General features: G+C 43.7%; 1 protein-coding gene across 2 annotated transcripts in view; it reads left to right on the forward strand.

Annotated features, from left to right (window-relative positions):
• Positions 1-9,134, forward strand: part of sumf2 (sulfatase modifying factor 2) — a 46,973-nt gene extending 37,839 nt beyond the window's left edge. For both annotated transcript variants that reach the window (XM_072243146.1, XM_072243147.1), the window contains exons 6-9: positions 3,631-3,686; positions 4,791-4,875; positions 5,244-5,409; positions 6,407-9,134. In XM_072243146.1, the coding sequence (XP_072099247.1) occupies positions 3,631-3,686; positions 4,791-4,875; positions 5,244-5,409; positions 6,407-6,515 (416 nt within the window). In that variant the 3' untranslated portion in view covers positions 6,516-9,134. The remainder of the gene's footprint in view (positions 1-3,630; positions 3,687-4,790; positions 4,876-5,243; positions 5,410-6,406) is intronic.
• Positions 9,135-19,613: the final 10,479 nt, after the last annotated feature.

The following is a 19,613-nucleotide window of genomic DNA, read 5'->3' on the forward strand; positions in this document are numbered from 1 at the left end:
GGGGGAGATCTGCAAGGTAGGATCTCACAGCGCTGACACTGCCCTGCTCGGGGAGGTGTGGAAGGTAGGATCTCACAGCGCTGACACTACCCTGCTGGTGGAGATCTGGAAGGTAGGATCTCACAGCGCTGACACTACCCTGCTCGGGGAGGTGTGGAAGGTAGGATCTCACAGTGCTGACACTGCCCTGCTCGGGGAGGTGTGCAAGGTAGGATCTCACAGCGCTGACACTACCCTGCTGGGGGAGGTGTGGAAGGTAGGATCTCACAGCGCTGACACTACCCTGCTCGGGGAGGTGTGGAAGGTAGGATCTCACAGCGCTGACACTACCCTGCTCGGGGAGGTGTGGAAGGTAGGATCTCACAGCGCTGACACTGCCCTGCTGGGGGAGGTGTGCAAGGTAGGATCTCACAGCGCTGACACTACCCTGCTGGGGGAGGTGTGCAAGGTAGGATCTCACAGCGCTGACACTGCCCTGCTGGGGGAGGTGTGGAAGGTAGGATCTCACAGCGCTGACACTACCCTGCTGGGGGAGGTCTGGAAGGTAGGATCTCACAGCGCTGACACTACCCTGCTCGGGGAGGTGTGGAAGGTAGGATCTCACAGCGCTGACACTACCCTGCTGGTGGAGATCTGGAAGGTAGGATCTCACAGCGCTGACACTACCCTGCTCGGGGAGGTGTGGAAGGTAGGATCTCACAGCGCTGACACTGCCCTGCTCGGGGAGGTGTGGAAGGTAGGATCTCACAGCGCTGACACTGCCCTGCTGGGGGAGGTGTGCAAGGTAGGATCTCACAGCGCTGACACTACCCTGCTGGTGGAGATCTGGAAGGTAGGATCTCACAGCGCTGACACTACCCTGCTCGGGGAGGTGTGGAAGGTAGGATCTCACAGCGCTGACACTACCCTGCTCGGGGAGGTGTGGAAGGTAGGATCTCACAGCGCTGACACTGCCCTGCTGGTGGAGATCTGGAAGGTAGGATCTCACAGCGCTGACACTACCCTGCTCGGGGAGGTGTGGAAGGTAGGATCTCACAGTGCTGACACTGCCCTGCTCGGGGAGGTGTGCAAGGTAGGATCTCACAGCGCTGACACTACCCTGCTGGGGGAGGTGTGGAAGGTAGGATCTCACAGCGCTGACACTACCCTGCTCGGGGAGGTGTGGAAGGTAGGATCTCACAGCGCTGACACTACCCTGCTCGGGGAGGTGTGGAAGGTAGGATCTCACAGCGCTGACACTGCCCTGCTGGGGGAGGTGTGCAAGGTAGGATCTCACAGCGCTGACACTGCCCTGCTGGGGGAGGTGTGGAAGGTAGGATCTCACAGCGCTGACACTACCCTGCTGGGGGAGGTCTGGAAGGTAGGATCTCACAGCGCTGACACTACCCTGCTCGGGGAGGTGTGGAAGGTAGGATCTCACAGCGCTGACACTACCCTGCTGGTGGAGATCTGGAAGGTAGGATCTCACAGCGCTGACACTACCCTGCTCGGGGAGGTGTGGAAGGTAGGATCTCACAGCGCTGACACTGCCCTGCTAGGGGAGGTGTGCAAGGTAGGATCTCACAGCGCTGACACTACCCTGCTGGTGGAGATCTGGAAGGTAGGATCTCACAGCGCTGACACTACCCTGCTCGGGGAGGTGTGGAAGGTAGGATCTCACAGCGCTGACACTACCCTGCTCGGGGAGGTGTGGAAGGTAGGATCTCACAGCGCTGACACTGCCCTGCTCGGGGAGGTGTGGAAGGTAGGATCTCACAGCGCTGACACTGCCCTGCTGGGGGAGGTGTGCAAGGTAGGATCTCACAGCGCTGACACTGCCCTGCTGGGGGAGGTGTGCAAGGTAGGATCTCACAGCGCTGACACTGCCCTGCTGGGGGAGGTGTGGAAGGTAGGATCTCACAGCGCTGACACTGCCCTGCTGGGGGAGGTCTGCAAGGTAGGATCTCACAGCGCTGACACTGCCCGCTGGGGGAGATCTGGAAGGTAGGATCTCACAGCGCTGACACTAGTGTTTTTGGAGTTTCAATTTTCAAAAGCATGTTAGAAACTTTGTTAAGCAGTTGACAGTGCAATGAAAAATAAATCTGAAATAAACAGGAACTGCTGGAAAACTCAGCAGTTCCAGCAGCATATTTTGGGTTTAAAAAAAAAAGCTAAGATTTCAAATCAAAGGCCTTCCATTGGAACCAGGTTTGAAGTTGCTGACAAAGGAAGGTCGGGTAGGAAAGAGGGCTGGTTTATGCTGGAGTTTACGAGTGTAGAAGTGAAATGAAGAGATGATGAGGCTTTGTGAAAGAGGATGCCTACTAAGTTAAAGAATGAGAAAAGACATGGAGGAGGTGTGAAAGAAGAGAAATAAAATTATGAAATAAAGACAGAACAGGCTGATTGAAGAATTCAGTAGGGCAGGCAACATTCGTAGAGAGAGAGAACTAATGTTTTAGGTTGATGAAAGATCTTTAGAACAGTGAATGGATATGTTACTAGCAATGGCAGGATTTTGCTTTAAATGAATGTATGAAATTGCCAGCAGAAAAGAATCTTTTTGGGTTAAAAGATGTGGTGTTGGTCTTGACCTCTGCTGGAATTGTGTACGGGGCTTAAGGTTGAGAGGTCAGTGGAGTGGCGAATTAAAGTGACTGCCATCTGAAACACGGTCATGTCTGCAGCCTGAACAGAGCCTTTCTCCACAGTCTGATGTGGGCTTTCCCGATATAGAGGAGACTGGACTGTGTGCACAAGATGGTGTTTACTACTGTTGAAATGATCCTCCTCAACTGAGAGTTCATGTAATGCTATTAATATTTCACACCTGGCGATCATGGAATTGTACACCATGGAAAGCTTCATTTATCCCAGAGCTGCCTATTTGAAAGCGTTTTCCTTATTACGATAAGAAAGAATTTGGCCCACCAAGTCAGTGGCAAGTCTTGCCTCTTTATTTTTCCTACAGTCCTGCAACCTATTCTCTCTCATATTGCCATCAACTTCCCTTTGATTCGTTTTCCACTTACTTGCATGATGACCAGTTTATAGTGATAGTTAATCGGTTGTGTGAGGAAACTGGAACAGCTGGAGGAAACCCAAATGTGTAAATCTGCAGCACTCCCATCAGGAACACAACGTTCTGCACAACCTCTCATGCTGTCCAACCCAGTCCACAGTCACTCAGCCCATTCGCTTAAATCTATGTCACTAATTGATGACCCGTGCCAGATTTCTCCCCGCCCACTCCCCTCTCCCCTTGCCCCTCTCCCCCACTTCTTGCCTCTACCTACCTCTTTCTGTCCCTTTCACAATCCCATCCTCCTCCACCCTCTTCTCCCCTATTTAACCTGCAGGAGCCTTGTTGTTTGGGACGGCTGGAGTTTGATGTGGGCTCTTGGCTGATTCAGTGTCAGCAGCTGTATGTTATTCCTTTGCACTTCTCAGCGGCACATTGGGCACCGTATACAGCAGGCAGCATTCAGGAAAATGCTCCACTTGCATTGTTGCAGGATACCCATTGCAATCCTCTAGCATTTGATGCCTGCAGTGTAGTTTAACACTTCAGTAGAAGCATGTGAATTTCTAGGCCATACACTTTGCTCTGTAATTGAAAAATTATATTTCTTTCGTCTTTGTTTTCAGGTAGAATATATCCATGGGGAAACAAGTTTCAGCCTAATCGCACAAATCTTTGGCAGGTAATATTTTGAGTGATATTGACTGTAACTGGAACCTCAGAAAATTCTGTGTTACCCATAGAGTATTGAGCATTAAAGGTCATTACGGATAGCTTCCTGGTGCAGGGAGTGTGATGTCTGCCTCACCCCTGGTGCTGATGACTCAAGCTGGCATCCAGCAACTTGTGTCTCCTGCCCAGGCTGCAATTCTCGTACGCTAGTGAACAATGTCAGACTGTTTGACCATTGAACATACAGCAAGTCATAGACTGGGAGTCAGTAGCAGACAACTGTAGTGTGCTGTCAATCCCATTTGTAATCCTAGTTCTTGTGCTTCTCTTTCTTCAAAATTCCTCAGAGTTTAATACACTTAGACTCTTTCTGTTTTCTCGTGGAGGAATTGTAATGAATCTTGGTAGTTCACCTCCCTAAAGATCAGAACTGTATTCCAGATACCATCTCATTGAAACCCTGAACCACTTAAGGCCACCAGTTTGACTCGCGCTTCTTGCATCATAATACACTTGCGAAAAAGAAACAACTTACCATTTACTGTCCTAATCATTTTTTGTATTAGTATATTACCCTTTTGTGTTTCATTCACTAAAAATGTCCAAATCTCAAAATTCCTGGAGCCATTACTTCTGATTCCTTAATCATTGTCATAGTCATTGATCCTGAGGGAAATTGGTTCCTTGTTCCTTGTTCTTACAACCAAAGTGAGTTGCCTCCTAGTTCCCCACATAATACTGCAGATTGGTCAGACAATGTTGGTTGCCCTTGATCAGACCCTGCTTTCCAAGTGATCATTAATCCTGTCGCGCAGAAATGTTATCCATTAACTTCCTTACTAATGATATTGGGCTCCATAATTAAACGACTTTTCCCTGCTACCTTTCTTTAAATGCAGGACCATATCATCCATCCTCCAGTTATCTGTTTTCTAACTTGTAGCTTGCCAAGACTTAAAAAAAAATTCTGCCAGAATCACAGTAATCTCTTCCCTTGCCCCTGTATTTGCTTTTACTAACTTTTAATGTTCATATGCATAAAATGACTTTACAGTTTTCTCATGTGTAGCACATTTGTGCTTTCCAATTTTCTTTCTGGATCTATTTACTACAGGGAAAATTTCCAGATCAGGACACAGCAGAAGATGGTTATCACGGTGCATCTCCAGTAAATGCCTTTCCACCACAGAATCCCTATGGTGAGATGCTATTTACTCTCTGCCTGTAGTGCATCTCCAATATTTTTTACAAACTTTGCAAAATAGCTTGTTATCACAAATCTTTACTCATCAGTACAGGGGCCAAAGGGCCTGTACTGTGCTGTAATGTACTATTTCTCCCAACATTGCATTGTTCTCTTGCTTTCACTATTTCCTAGTCCCTGACATGCCCGTACCATTCCTCAAATGTAAAAATGTTTAAATTAAATGTGCTGATGTTGTGGTAAATGCATTTATTAATATTCTTTAAAATGACGTGTTTTTTACCTGTATGAAGTTCACATTTTGGTGGCTGTGCTAAGTTTGAAAGTGATGTATAATTTGGACCTTTTGTGCTCTGCACTCAGGCCTGTATGACATGCTGGGAAATGTATGGGAATGGACTGACTCTGAGTACATCCGAAAAGGCCGATCGGTAAAGGTTGGATCTCAGAAGATGTATGTTCTGCGTGGGTCCTCGTGGATCGACAGTGTCGATGGATTGGTTAATCATAAAGCACGGGTCACTAGCAGGTAAAAACCAACTGCCATAAAACAGTTCTCTGACATTGATCCTTTGCACTCTGTTGCCCTGCCAGTGCTGGGTATGTGTGCAATTCCATGAACACTAAGCATCCTTCATCTTTTCTCAGTGTGGTTTGAAAGTCTGTTGAATTGAAACTCCCAGGCTTTTTTGCTTTTTTTCTTTAATTAATGGCAACTTAAAAGCACCTTTTGCAGACATGAAGTAAAGTACATAGACGAAGCCAGATTTCAAACCTTGGTCAGATCCAGGGCTCAGCATGTGCTATGTGCTCCTGACCTTGTTTAATTGATTCCAGGGGATTATTGCCCTTGAGAAGGTGGTGGATCTTGTGAAGGTACAGAGCTGGGAGGACTACTTAAGCACATTGACCATTGCTGGTGACAGCAGGGCAAGGAGGGGGGATCAGAATAGGTGATGATTTTCAGGCAAGGTATTGCCATGTGCCAGCTGCCTTTGTTCTTCCTGGCAGCAGAGGTTGTGGGTTGGGACCGTGTCTTTGAGGAGGTCAGTGCAGACAGCAACTGCACTATGCTGATGATGGATAGAGTGAAGGTGTAAGGAGAAAGGAGAATGCTGAACCAGTGATTTTCTTCTGCATTTATTTGAAATATGCCCAGATGCTGAGGTTTGGTTCATCTTGTGCAAAAGGTCAAATTTTGGCCAGGGTAATACACCAGCAGAGTCATCTGGCATTAAGTCTTGAATATTTGGTGGAATAGTATCTGCAGTCTCTCTGAAACAGAGGCTAAGATGCAGTCACTGCGTAGCCTCTGAAGGGCTTTCTGCCTTAACAGAAGCAGTCTGCTTTTAAATAGTAGCACATCTTTCCAATAGCAAGTTGTTTGTGAGATGGGTGATCAGGCTACTCAAATCATTTCATGAAGTGCCAGCTCAGTAAATGGTTGTACTCTGTGATTCTTTGGACTTAAGGTGTGCAGAACATTAAAATGGTAGCTATAAACTAATTTCCATCTTTGTTTTTAGAATGGGAAATACTGCGGACTCAGCTTCCGATAATCTCGGATTTCGATGTGCTAAAAGTCTGGCTCCATCTCGTCACAAACAAAAAGAGAAAAATAAAACTGAACTCTAACAGAATTGGTAAAGTTCAAAAGTAATGTGTATTTTTGTATATTCACCAACCAAGACTGAAAATGAATTCTGCAGATGTGAAACGTGATTAAATTTGGATGTTTTTAAAAAAAAATAATGGAAAGAGAAATTAAATTTTACTTTGCAAAATATGGAAAAATTGTTTTATTTCAGGAGATGTATTCGTTTTTGGCGCTAAACTGAATTTGCTGTTCTCGTGGACACATAATAAACTATCCTGTGAACAGCTGACATTACATACCATCACAGTGTTGTACAGCACAGAAACAGACTCTTGTGACTAACTTCATACTAACTGTGATGCCTATTTATTCTCCTGCATTAAGGCTGTATCCCTCTAACCCTTTCCTATCCAAGTACCTGTCCAAATACCTTCTTAAACTTTGAGAATGGGCTTGCCTCTACATCTCTGGCAGCATGTTCCAAGCATTCATCACACTGTATTGAAAAACCTCAGATCTCTTTTAAACTTCTCCCCTTTAACCTTAAACCTGTACCCTCTAATTGTAGATTATCCCTTCTGTGCCCCTCATGATTTTATAAACCTCCATAAGGTCACCCCTCACCTGCTACATTACAGTGAGAATAACCCCCAGACTCTCATTACAGTGAGATTAGCCAGACTGTCCAATCTCTCCCTGTAACTACAGCCCTGTATTCCAGGCAACCTCCTGGCGAATCTCTCCTGCATTTTCTCCGTAGCTGCCACATCCCTCCTGCAGTGCAGTGACAGAAACTTTACACAATACTCCAAATGCAACCTAACCAATGTTTAACGCAGATTCAACATGATGTCCCAACACCTACTCAGCATTACAGTCAATGAAGGCAAGCATACCAAATGCCTTTTTCACTACCCTGTCCACCTGTGTCACCATTTTCAGGAAGCATCCCAAATACTTCCAATGTTTCTAAAATCCGTGCCATTTACAACACGTGTTCTACCAGAGTTTAAAACCCAAAAGAGCACCACCTTGCATTTGTCTGAATTAGACTACATCTGCCACTGCTCTGCTCATTTTACAGCTGATCTGTGTACAATTGCACAATCATCTTCACTATCTACAAGTCCAACAATTTTCAGGTTGGCTGCAAATTTACTAATCCTCTCATATTATAAGCAACAAAGAGCCCAGCACTGATCCCTATAGTGATATAAACCGTAAAAGCATAGGAGCAGAATTGGGCCATCTGGTATTTCGAGTCTGCTCAGTCATTCAATCATGGCTGATCCTTTTTTTTTTCTCCTCAGCCCCAGTTCCCAGCCTTCTCCCCGTACCCTTTGATGCCATGTCCAATCAAGAACCTATCAATCTCTGCTTAAATACACCCAACAACCTGGCTTCCACAGCTGCCTTTGGCAATAAATTCCACAAATTCACCACCCTTTGGCTACAGAAATTTCTCTGTATCTCTGTTTTAAATGGGCGCTCCTCTATCCTGAGGCTGTGCCCTCTTGTCCTAGACTCCCCCACCATGAGAAACATCCTTTCCACATCTACTCGGTCTAGGCCTTTCAATGTTTGAAAGATTTCAATGAGGTCCCCCCTCATCCTTCTGGATTCCAGTGAGTACAGACCAGAGCTATCAAACATTCCTTGTATGATAACCCTTTCATTCTTGTAATGATCCTTGTGAACCTCCTCTGGACCCTCTCCAATGCCAGCACATCTTTTCTAAGATTGGGGGCTTGAAACTGTTCACAATACTCAAGGTGAGGTTTCACCAGTGCGTTATAAAGCCTCAGCACCACATCCTTGCTCTTGTATGCTAGACCTCTTGAAATGAATGCTAACATGGCATTTGCCTTCCTCACCACTGACTCAGCCTGCAAGTTAACCTTCAGGGTGTTCTGCACAAGGACTCCCAAGTCCCTCTGCAGGATTCCTGGGTTTTCTCCCCATTTAGAAAATAGTCCGCACATTTATTTCTACTACCAAAGTGCATGACCAAATGCCTTTTTGGTCCTTTCGGGCCCTATGGAGCCCGAGAGTGATATAGAGCCCAGCACTGATCGCTATAGTGAATCACTTGTTATAGATTTTCAGTCAGAAAAATGGCCAGATGGCAACTCTTGGACACCACCTCATACATACCCCTGGACATTGGCCCTTGGATGTTATGCAAACTAATTAAACTAGTGATATCTAACTAAACCAATCTCTTCCACCTACATATAGTGCATATGCCTCTACAGTTGCAGCTGGCACCCACCACTCTCTGAGTAAAACAAAACTTGCCCTGCATACCTCCTTTGAATTTATACCTGTAACCCTCTCACCGTAGGCTTGTAATGAGTTAGCTATCACTGTGAATACAAACTAACAGCAGCATTACTCTACAATGCATGAGGAACAACAATGAAAGGCCATTTCCAGTAAATAATCGGGTCTAGGATAGACATTATTTGGGTAAACACAAGAAATCATAAAAGTTTGAGTGTTTCTTCCAAGGGAAAATAAGACAACTACTTGTATGAATCCTGACATCCCTGTGCAAATTTACTGTTTTCCAGAAAGCAATAATTTAGCTCACATCATTATAAATAGATTGAAATTGTATTGACAAAATATTTTAAATAAACAAAATAAAGGCCTGTTATTTATTTATTTGTGTGTGTGTATATATATCAATCATGCACGTAATCATTCCAGTTTGTGTCACTTGTCACTTCGTTTACTCATGGTACTGTGGCAGTTCTGCACTGAAGGACTGGTCCAAGCAAAAACCAAAATAAATAAATTTCCACACAACATTCAAGGAAAAAGGCATCAAACTTTCACCGTTGTGTGCTAGCTGGCTAACTGAAAGTTATCTGCAGATTCTCAGTAAGACCATAGTCTGCATGAGGATTATCCGACATCTCTATCTGTCCTTCCAAATTTGCTTCTGTGAGTGTTTCACCATGTTCCTCAGCCATGTTTGTTGTCAATCTTCATTCTTCTTTCTTGAAACACCTTCCTACCTGCGCTTTCTGTATCAAATAGCTTCATGTTCTTTTCATGGGCACCTTATCGGCCAAAATGTTAACAAGGCAAATCCTATGGGCTAAATCAACAAGTTCAACTAATATTTTATTTTAAAGAGCAAATATTAAATTTGCTCATATAATGTAGGTAAAGGAACACATTTTGTATTGCTTTGCATTTTAAGGAGATTTGCAGAAAATAAAATGTCCAACAGCATAATTGTATTAATAATTACCTCTGGGGGAGGCACAACCTGTACAAAAAGGACAGGTTACTCCTGAACCCAAAGGGGTCCAATATCCTAAGGGGCACATTTAATAGAGCTGTTATGGAGGGTTTAAACTAATTTGCCAGGGGGGATGGGAACCAGAGTGATAGGGCTGAAGAAGGGGAAAACAGAAATAAATCAAAGATAGCGGGCAACAGAGATTATAGATAGAACAGGCAGGAGATGAGGCTTAGTCACAGCCAGTGGCATGAGTTACGGGGCAATAGAGGAGTGGTGCAGTTAAAATAGAAAGCAACAAATACTGGACTGAAAGTGTTATGTTTGAATGCACGCAGCATAAGGAATAAAATGGACGATCTCAATATTCAGCTACAGATTGGCAAATATGACATTGTGGCTACCTCTGAAACTTGGCTAAAGAATGGTTGCCATTGGGAGCTGAACGTCCAAGGATATATGGTGTATCAGAAAGGTAGGTTAATAGGCAGAGGGGTGGTGTGGCTGTGTGTATAAGAAATAATATTAAATCATTAGAAAGAGGTGACATAGGTTTGGAAGGTGTTGAGTTAAGAAATAGCAAGCATAAAAGGACACTAATGGCAGTTGTATACAGGCCTCCAAACAGCAGATAGGATGTGGATTACAAATTACAACAGGAGGTAGAAAAGGTGTGTCAGAAAGGCAATGTCATGATAATAGTTGGGGATTTTAATATGAAAGTGGATTGGGAAAACCAGGTCAGTAATGGACCTCGAGAGAGAATTTGTGGAATGTCTAAGGGATGGCTTTTTGGAACAACTTGTTGAGCCCACTAGGGATCCGGAGGTGATAAGAGAGCTTAAGGTTAAGGAACAGTGATCACAATATGATTGAGTTCACTTTGAAATTTAAGAAGGAGAAACTAAATTCCAATGTGTCGGTATTTCAGTGGACTAAAGGAAATTACAAAGGCATGAGAGGGGAACTGGCCAAAGACTGGAAAGGGACATTAGCAGGAAGGACAGCAGAGCAGCAATGGCTGGAGCTTCTGCGAAAAATGAGGGAAGTGCAAGACAGATATATTCCAAATAAGAAGACATTTTCAAAGGGAAGAAGGACACTACTATGGCTGACAAGTGAAGTCAGAGCCAAAGTAAAAGCAAAAGAGAGGGCATACAAGGAAGCCAGAGCTAGTGGGAAGATAGAGGATTGGGAAGCTTTTAAAAACTTGCAGCAAGAAACTAAGACGGTCATTAGGAAGGAAAAGATGAATTATGAAAGGAAGCTGGCAACTAATATCAAAGAAGATACTAAAAGCTTTTTTAATTATATAAAGGGTAAAAGAGAGTCAAGGGTAGATGTGGGACCAATACAAAATGATGGCAGAGGAACTGAATGCGTATTTTGCATCAGTCTTCACAGTAGAAGGCATCTGCAGTATTCTGGACATTCAAGAGAGGGAACTGAAGTTTGTGCAGTGAAAATTATGACTGAGAAGGTGCTCAGGAAACTTAATGGTCTGAGGGTGGATAAATCTCCTGGACCTGATGGAATGCACCCTTGGGTTCTGAAGGAAGTAGCTGGAGAGATTGCGGAGGCATTAACAATGATCTTTCAATAATCGATAGATTCTGGCATTGTACCGGATGACTGGAAAATTTCAAATGTTACTCTGCTATGTAAGAAGGGTGGGAGGCAGCAGGAAGGAAACTATAGACCTGTTAGTCTGAAATCACTGGTCGGGAAGTTGTTGGAATCGATTATTAGGGATGAGATTACGGAGTACCTGGAGGCACATGACAAGATAGACCAAACCCAACATGGTTTCCTGAAAGGAAAATCCTGCCTGACAAACCTACTGCAATTCTTTGAGGAAATTACAAGCAGAATAGACAAAGGAGATGCAGTGGATGTGGTGTACTTGGATTTTCAGAAGGCCTTTGACAAGGTGCTGCACATGAGGCTGCTTAGCAAGTTAAGAGACCATGGAATTACAGAGAAGTTACTAGCATGGGTGGAGCATTGGCTAGTCGGCAGAAAACAGAGAGTGGGAATAAAGGTATCCTATTCTGGCTGGCTGCTGGTTACCAGTGGAGTTCCACAGGGGTTAGTGTTGGGACAGTTGCTTTTTACGATGTATGTCAATGACTTGGACTATGGGATTAATGGATTTGTGGCTAAATTTGCTGATGATACAAAGATAGGTGGAGGAGCGGGCAGTGTTGAGGAAACAGAGAGCCTGCAGAGAGACTTAGATAGTTTAGGGGAATGGGCAAAGAAGTGGCAAATGAAATACAATGTTGGAAAGTGTATGGTCATGCACTTTGGTGGAAAAAATAAATGGGCAGACTATTATTTAGATGGGGAGAGAATTCAAAATGCAGAGGTGCAAAGGGACTTGGGAGTCCTTGTGCAAGATACCCTAAAGGTTAACCTCCAGGTTGAGTCGGTTGTAAAGAAGGCAAATGAAATATTGGCATTATGAGGGGATCTAGGAGTGCCCCTATTAACTGTTTGAAGAGAGACATTTATCATTGATGGTTTGTTTGGAAAGGAGAGAGAGACGAAGATCAACAGTTGGACTGTCACCTTAAGGCATTGTAAGTAACTTTGGATTTTTACTGAGTTTGGAGTTGGAGACAGCACTGAGCAGCTCGAAAATTGCTATGGTGACTGACAGGACATTATTGATGTTACTTCCAAGGACTTGCAACCTGCTTGCATTTCTTTGCAGACGAAGGAAGGAGGGACTCTGAATGACAGGTGATGCTCAGCCTGGTGAGATAAATAGGTCAGATGATACAGACCTCAGACACATGATCTGGACACTGAATGAGCATTGTTGTGCCCGCAGAGAAAGTGGGTTTTGGAGGATCGATCAGGCGGATCGATCCAAATTGCTATTCCAGCGGTGAAGAAGGGGTTGACTGGTGGGGAGTTGTCTATGTGTCCACCCTTGCCGGGGTGATAGCTCCACCACAGAAGACCGGTCCCCCTGGTTAATGTCACAGTCGGTGACTTGTAAAGGAGTTCGGAGGACAACGAGAAGATCGACGGCATCAGCTCACCTGAGGACTCAAGTCACTCTTTCTCTCTCTCTCTCTCTCTCTCTCCATCACTACTCAACTAAATACCACAAACTGAACTGAACTGAACTTTACTCAACATCGTAAGACTGTATCTTTTTACCCCTAGACTTAAAGGAGCTTGGTTTTCATACATATATATTCCACACTTACTTTTATATATAATCATTGCTAACCTGTGTGATTTATTTACATTGATATTACTGTATTGCGTAGTTACTAATAAATATTAGTAGTTTATAGCAATACTGGACTCCAAAGTGGTTTCTATTTCTGCTGGTTTCTTTATCCCCGTCACGGGGTACGTGACAGCATTCATTTCTACAGGTATAGAATGTAAGAGCAGGGATGTGATATTGAGGCTTTATAAGGCATTTGTGAGACAACACTTGGAGTATTGTGTGCAGTTTTGGGCTCCTTATTTTAGAAAGGGTATACTGACATTGGAGAGGGTTCAGAGAAGATTCACAAGAATGATTCCAGGAATGAAAGGGTTACCATATGAGGAACGTCTGGCAGCTCTTGGTCTGTATTCCCTGGAGTTCAGGAGAATGAGGGGGGATCTCATAGAAACATTCCAAATGTTAAAAGGCAAAGTTAGGTTAGATTAGAAGTGGCAAAGTTAGTTCCCATGGTAGGGGAGTCTAGGACAGGAGGGCACGACTTCAGGATTGAAGGACACCCATTTAGAACTGAGATGCGGAGAAATTACTTTAGTCAGAGGGTGGTAAATCTGTGTAATTTGTTGCCACGGGCGGCTGTGGAGGCCAAGTCATTGGATGCATTTAAGGCAGAGATAGATAGGTTCTTGATTAGCCAGGGCATCAAAGGGTATGGGATGAAGGCAGGGGAGCGGAAGAATTGGATCAACCCATGATTGAATGGTGGAGCAGACTCGATGGGCTGAATGGCCTACTTCTGCTTCTATGTCTTATGGTCCAATAAAATAAAGCATGGTTTTAAACCAGGGTATTACACACCTTAACACATGCCCTCTAGTATTAAACATTTGGATCCTGGGGAAAAGCTACCAGCTGTCTACCTATGGCCCTCATTTTAGAAACTGGTCTCCTTTCGGCCTCTACTGCTCCAGACAAAAGAGTCCAAGTTTGTCCACTCTCTCCTTACCGCACGTGTCCTCTAATCCAGGCAGCATCCTCTATTGCACCTTCTCCAAAGGCCTCCACATCCTTCCTAACATGGGAGAACCAGAAATGAGCGCAATATTCAACATGTGACTTAACCAGAGTTCTAGAGCATAAAACATAGGAGCAGAATTAGGCCATTTGGTCCATTGAGTCTGCTCCACCAATCCATCATGATTGATTTACTTTCCCTCTCAATCCCCTTCTCTTACCTTCTCCCCATAACATTTGACACCATGACCAATTAAACTATTAACTTCTGCTTTAAATATTTCCAATAATTTGGCCTTCACAGCCATCTTGCAATGGATCCTACAGAGTCACCACCCTCTGGCTAAAGAAATTTCCGCTCATCTCTGCTCTAAAAGGATGTCCTTGTATCCTGAGGCTGCACCCTCTGGTCCTAAACTCTCCCACTATTGGAGTCCTCCTCTCCACGTCCACTGTATCTTTGTTGGTCAGTCATTAAGTTGAGTCCGACTCTTCGTGACCTCATGGACCATAGGGTCCACGGGGTTTTCATGGCAAGGTACGGAAGTAGATGGTCAGGCCTTTCTTCCGTGCAGATACTACTGCTGCCCACTGTATCTAGACCTTTTAATATTCAGTCAGTTTCAATGAAATAACCCTTCATTTATCTAAACTCCAGTACAGGCCCAGAACCATCAAATACTCCTTATCTGTTAACCCTTTTATTCCCAGGATCATTCTCCGAAACTTCATCTGGACTTTCTCCAACGCCAGCTCATCCTTTCTTAGATATGTGGCTGAAAACTGCTCACAGTACTCCAAATGTGGTCTAACCAGGGCCTTTTTATAGTCTCAGTATTATATCCTTGTTTTTATATTCTAGTCCTCTTGAACAGTTGTGATGGCTCTGTCTGTGTCCTGCTCATCTGAGCTGGGACATCTTGCGGTCAAATCTTTTATCTGCTGAGGGAGTTCTCCGCTGTCATCCTGGTAGCGGTGCCAGTGTCAGGCGGTCACTGGAAGAGCTGAGCACTGTGATCAGCAGTCATAAAACAGCACACTCTGGTGCCTTCCATATCATTGTGGGTGTTCCAACCAGAGACTTGAGGAAGTTTCTGAACAACTGCCCCCTACATTATCACCTGTAGAACAACACATTTATCCCAGTGGTCCCCAACCACCGGGCCATGGACCGGTACCGGGCCACGAGGAAACGACACCAGTCAGCTGCACCTTTTCCTCATTCCCTGTCACGCACTGCTGAACTTGAACATAGGGTTGCCAACTGTCCTGTATTTGCCAGGACATCCCATATATTGGGCTAAATTGGTTTGTCCCATACGGGACCACCCTTGTCCCGTATTTCCCCCGCTAAGGTAGGGCGTTCCTATGAAACCTTTTGTTCTGAAATGGCGTGAAGCGAAGAAGCAATTACCATTAATTTATATGGGAAAAATTTTTGAGCATTCCCAGACCCAAAAAATAACCTACCAAATCATACCAAATAACACGTAAAACCTAAAATAACACTAACATATAGTAAAAGCAGGAATGATATGATAAATACACAGCCTATATAAAGTAGAAATAATGTATGTACAGTATAGTCGGGAAGATTAAGCCAAAGCCGATTTGTGGGGAAAAAATCACATACGCGCACGTCACGCATGCACACCCAGGTGCCCACGCAAGGCTTCATGGTCATGGTAGTCTTTCTGGGGTAAAGTGTCCCGGGATTTGACTGCTACTTTTGTCCCTTATTTGGGAGTGAGAAAGTTGGCAACCCTAACTGTAAAAGACATGTTGAGGTGAGTTTAACCCTACTTGAACACGCCCCCCGGTCGGCTGGTCCGCAAGAATATTGTCAATATTAAACCGGTCCCCTGTGCAAAAAAGGTTGATTTATCCCACCATCAATAACGCTTACCACGCCATCCCGTGCCCTCACTTTGGAAAGTCCATTCACCTGCCTGTAATTCTACTCTCAGCGTACACGTAGAGACGAAGGGTGCAGCACCAGTGGTGAGGACAAGGGAGGTGGGGGAACATTTACAGGAGAGCTTTGAGTCAGTGCACTGGATGAATCTTTGAATCTGGATTAAAACGCCACAGTTGCCACTGACTTCACCAAGACCTGTGTAGATGAGTGTGCCTTCAAGAACATACCAAACAAAAGGCCATGGAAAAACCAGGAAATTCGTAGTCTGCTGAGTGCTAGATCTGTGGCATTCAAGACTGGTGAACTATACAGAACTGTACAAGAAGTCCCAGGTACACCCTATGAATGGCTATTTTAAGAACAAGAAAATAATTCCAGTTTAAGTTAGAGGTGGAACTGGATCCAAGTCAGCTCTGGCAGGATTTATGTGCCATTATTTCCTACAAGGCAAAAACTAACATCATGAATGGCTGCGATCCTTCACTCCTAGATTAGCTCAACACATTTTATGCTCGCTTTGAAAGGAAGAATAAAACTACACCTGTGCGAATCTCTGCAACATCTGGTGACCCTGTGACCTCTGTCTCAGAGGCTGAAGTCAGACCATCTTTCATGAGGGTGAACACTCGCAAGGTGGTAGACCCTGATGGTGTACTTGGCAGGGCACTGAAAACCTGTGCCAATCAACTGGCGGGAATGTTCAAGGACATCTTCAATCTCTCACTGCTGCATTGGAGGTTCCCACCTGCTTCAAAAGGGCAGCAATCATGCCAGTGTTCAAGAAGAGCAGGGTGAGCGGCCTCAATGACCATCGTCCAGCACCACTCACAGCTACGGAGACGAAGTGCTTTGGGAGGTCGATCATTGACAGAATCAGCTCCTGCCTGATTAAGGACCTGGACCTGCTGCAATTGCCAATTGCCACAATAGGTCTACAGCAGATGTAATCTCATCGGCTCTCCACTCACCCTTGGATTACCTAGCAATACCTGTATCAGTTGCTGTTTATTGATTGCAGCTCAGCATTCAACATAATCATAGCCACAGTTTTAATCAACAAGCCCCAAAACCTGGGCCTCTGTACCTCCCCCTGGATCCTTAACTTCCTCCCCGGGAGACTACAGTCAGTGCGGATCGGAGGCATCATCTCCTCTTTGCTGACAATCAACACTGGCACACCTCAAGAATGAATGCTTGGCACATTGCTCTACTCTCTCTGCACCCATGACTGGGTGTGGCTAGGCACAGCTCAAATGCCATCTATACATTTGCCAATGACACAACTATTGTTGGCAGAATTTCAGATGGTGATGAGGAAGCGTACAGGAGTGAGATAGATCAGCTGATTAAGTGCTGTCACAACAATGACCTTGCAATCACCATCAGTAAAACCGGGGAATTGATTGTGGATTTCTGGAAGGGGAAATTGAGGGAACACACACCAGTCCTCTTCAAGGATCAACAGTGGTTGGTACCAAAAAGGGATTAAATTTATAGGAGATTGTTTTGAACGAGGTATATTGATGTCATTTGAACAATTAAAGGATAAATATAAAATATCTAATAATACTTTCTTTTGTTACTTTCAATTAAGGGCTTACTTAAAAGGTAAGCTGGGTCAAACAATGTTTTTGCCAAAACCTAATGAAATTGAAATTTTAATTCAAAAAGGGAAAATTTAAAAATTTATTTCTTGTATGTATAATTTGATTCAAGAACAGACAATTAATCAAGGAACCCATAAGTCAAAACAAAAATGGGAAACAGATTTGAATATTAATATTGATGAAACAAATTGGTCAAGACTCTGTCTTGACAGTATGACAAATAAAATAAATGTTCGACTTAGATTAGTACAATATAATTTTTTACACCAATTATATATTACACCACAAAAAATAAATAGATTAAATTCAAATCTATCTGATAAATGCTTTCGGTGTAATCAAGAAATTGGAACTTTTTTACATTCTACTTGGTCTTGTTTTAAAATTCAACCCTTTTGGATAAATTTAAGAGTCTTATTGGAACAAATTACTGGAACTCAACTTCCACGTAACCCTGTAATATTTCTATTAGGTGATATTGAAGGGATAAAACCGAAACTTAAATTGAATAAATATCAGAAAGAATTTATAAAAATTGCATTGGCAGTAGCTAAGAAGACTATAGCAGTTACTTGGAAATCTGATTCGTATTTAAGTATGGATTGTTGGAATAATGAAATGGCTAGTTCTATTCCACTCGAAAAAATTACTTATAATTTAAGAGATAAATATGTAACATTTTTGAATATTTGGCGCCCTTATTTACAAAAGATAGGATGGCATATTTAAGTGCTCCGATAAAGACCTTGGTCCCTTGGGGAAAGTAACGAATAATTATACCAAATTTATTTTGAATCCCATGGAGCATGTGGAAACCTTCCAACACCCAGGCGGCTCTTTTCTTTTTTCTCTCTTTTTTTCTTTTTAGGTAGGACTATATATATGGGGGGGGGGAGGGTAGATTTTATCTTTTCACGTATTCTTTTTGAAAACTCAATAAAAATTATATTACAAAAAAGGAACAGCAGTGGAAAGGGTGAGATGTTTGGAGTTCCTTGGTGTCTGAAGATCTTTCCTGAGCCCAATGTACTGATGCAATCACAAAGAAGGCACAACCGTGGCTATCTTTCACTAGAAGTCTGAGGTCACCAAGTTCACTTGCAGATTGCTACAGATGTACTGTGGAGAGTTGTCTAGTTGCTTGCATCATCATCTGGTATGGAGAGGCCACTGCCAGGTTTGGGAAAAGCTGCAGCCAGTTCCATCAGAGGCACTAGGCTCCCCAGCATCAAGGACATCATTAAGGACCCCCATAACAAAGTCATGCCCTTCTCATTGCTACCATCGAGCAGGAGGTACAGGAATCTAAACACACACACACACACACGTACATAACCTCACTATTTTTTCTATTTTACCTCTCTTTATGCACTACTTACTTAATATAATTTTATTATATAGAATTCTTGTTGCAATTTATAGTATTTGTATTTTTTTCCTTACTAATGACTCAACTTATAGGGTAACCCTGAAGGAAAACTGCACAAGTCTGGTTGCACCACCTATTTTTGATTTTGCTACCACTTCAGAAAATAGTATTGCACCTTTAGTCCTACTGCCAAGGATCATAATCATACACTTCTCTACATTGTATTCTATCTGTCATTCTTTGCCTATTCTCTTAATCTGATCGTCTTTCTGCAAACTACCTACTTCTCCAATGCTCCCTGCCCCTCCTCCTGTCTTTTATCATGTGCCTCCAAGTACCTCAAACCCTCATCCTTAATAATGGATTGCAACATCTTCTCAACCACGGAAGTTAGGCTAACTGGCCTATAATTTCCTGTCATTTGCCTCGTTCCTTAAAAAGTGGAGAGACAGTTTCAATTTTCCAGTCCTTTGGAACCATTCCAGAATCTAGAGATTCTTCTGCTAGTGCTTCCACTATCTCTTTCAGAACCCTGGGGTGTAGTCCATCTGGTCCAGGTTCACTTATCTACCTTCAGACTTTCAGCTTCCCAAACGCCTTCTCCTTAGTAATAGCAACTACATTGACTGCTACCACCTGACACTCTTGAAAATAAGACCATAAATCATAGGAGCAGAATTAGGCCATTGAGTCTGCTCCGCCATTAGAAAACCTACAGCACAATACAGGCCCTTCGGCCCACAATGCTGTGCTGAACATGTACTTACTTAGAAATTACCTAAGGT

The sequence above is a fragment of the Mobula birostris genome, chromosome 25 (genome assembly GCF_030028105.1).
Source record: "Mobula birostris isolate sMobBir1 chromosome 25, sMobBir1.hap1, whole genome shotgun sequence".
NCBI lineage: Eukaryota > Metazoa > Chordata > Chondrichthyes > Myliobatiformes > Myliobatidae > Mobula > Mobula birostris.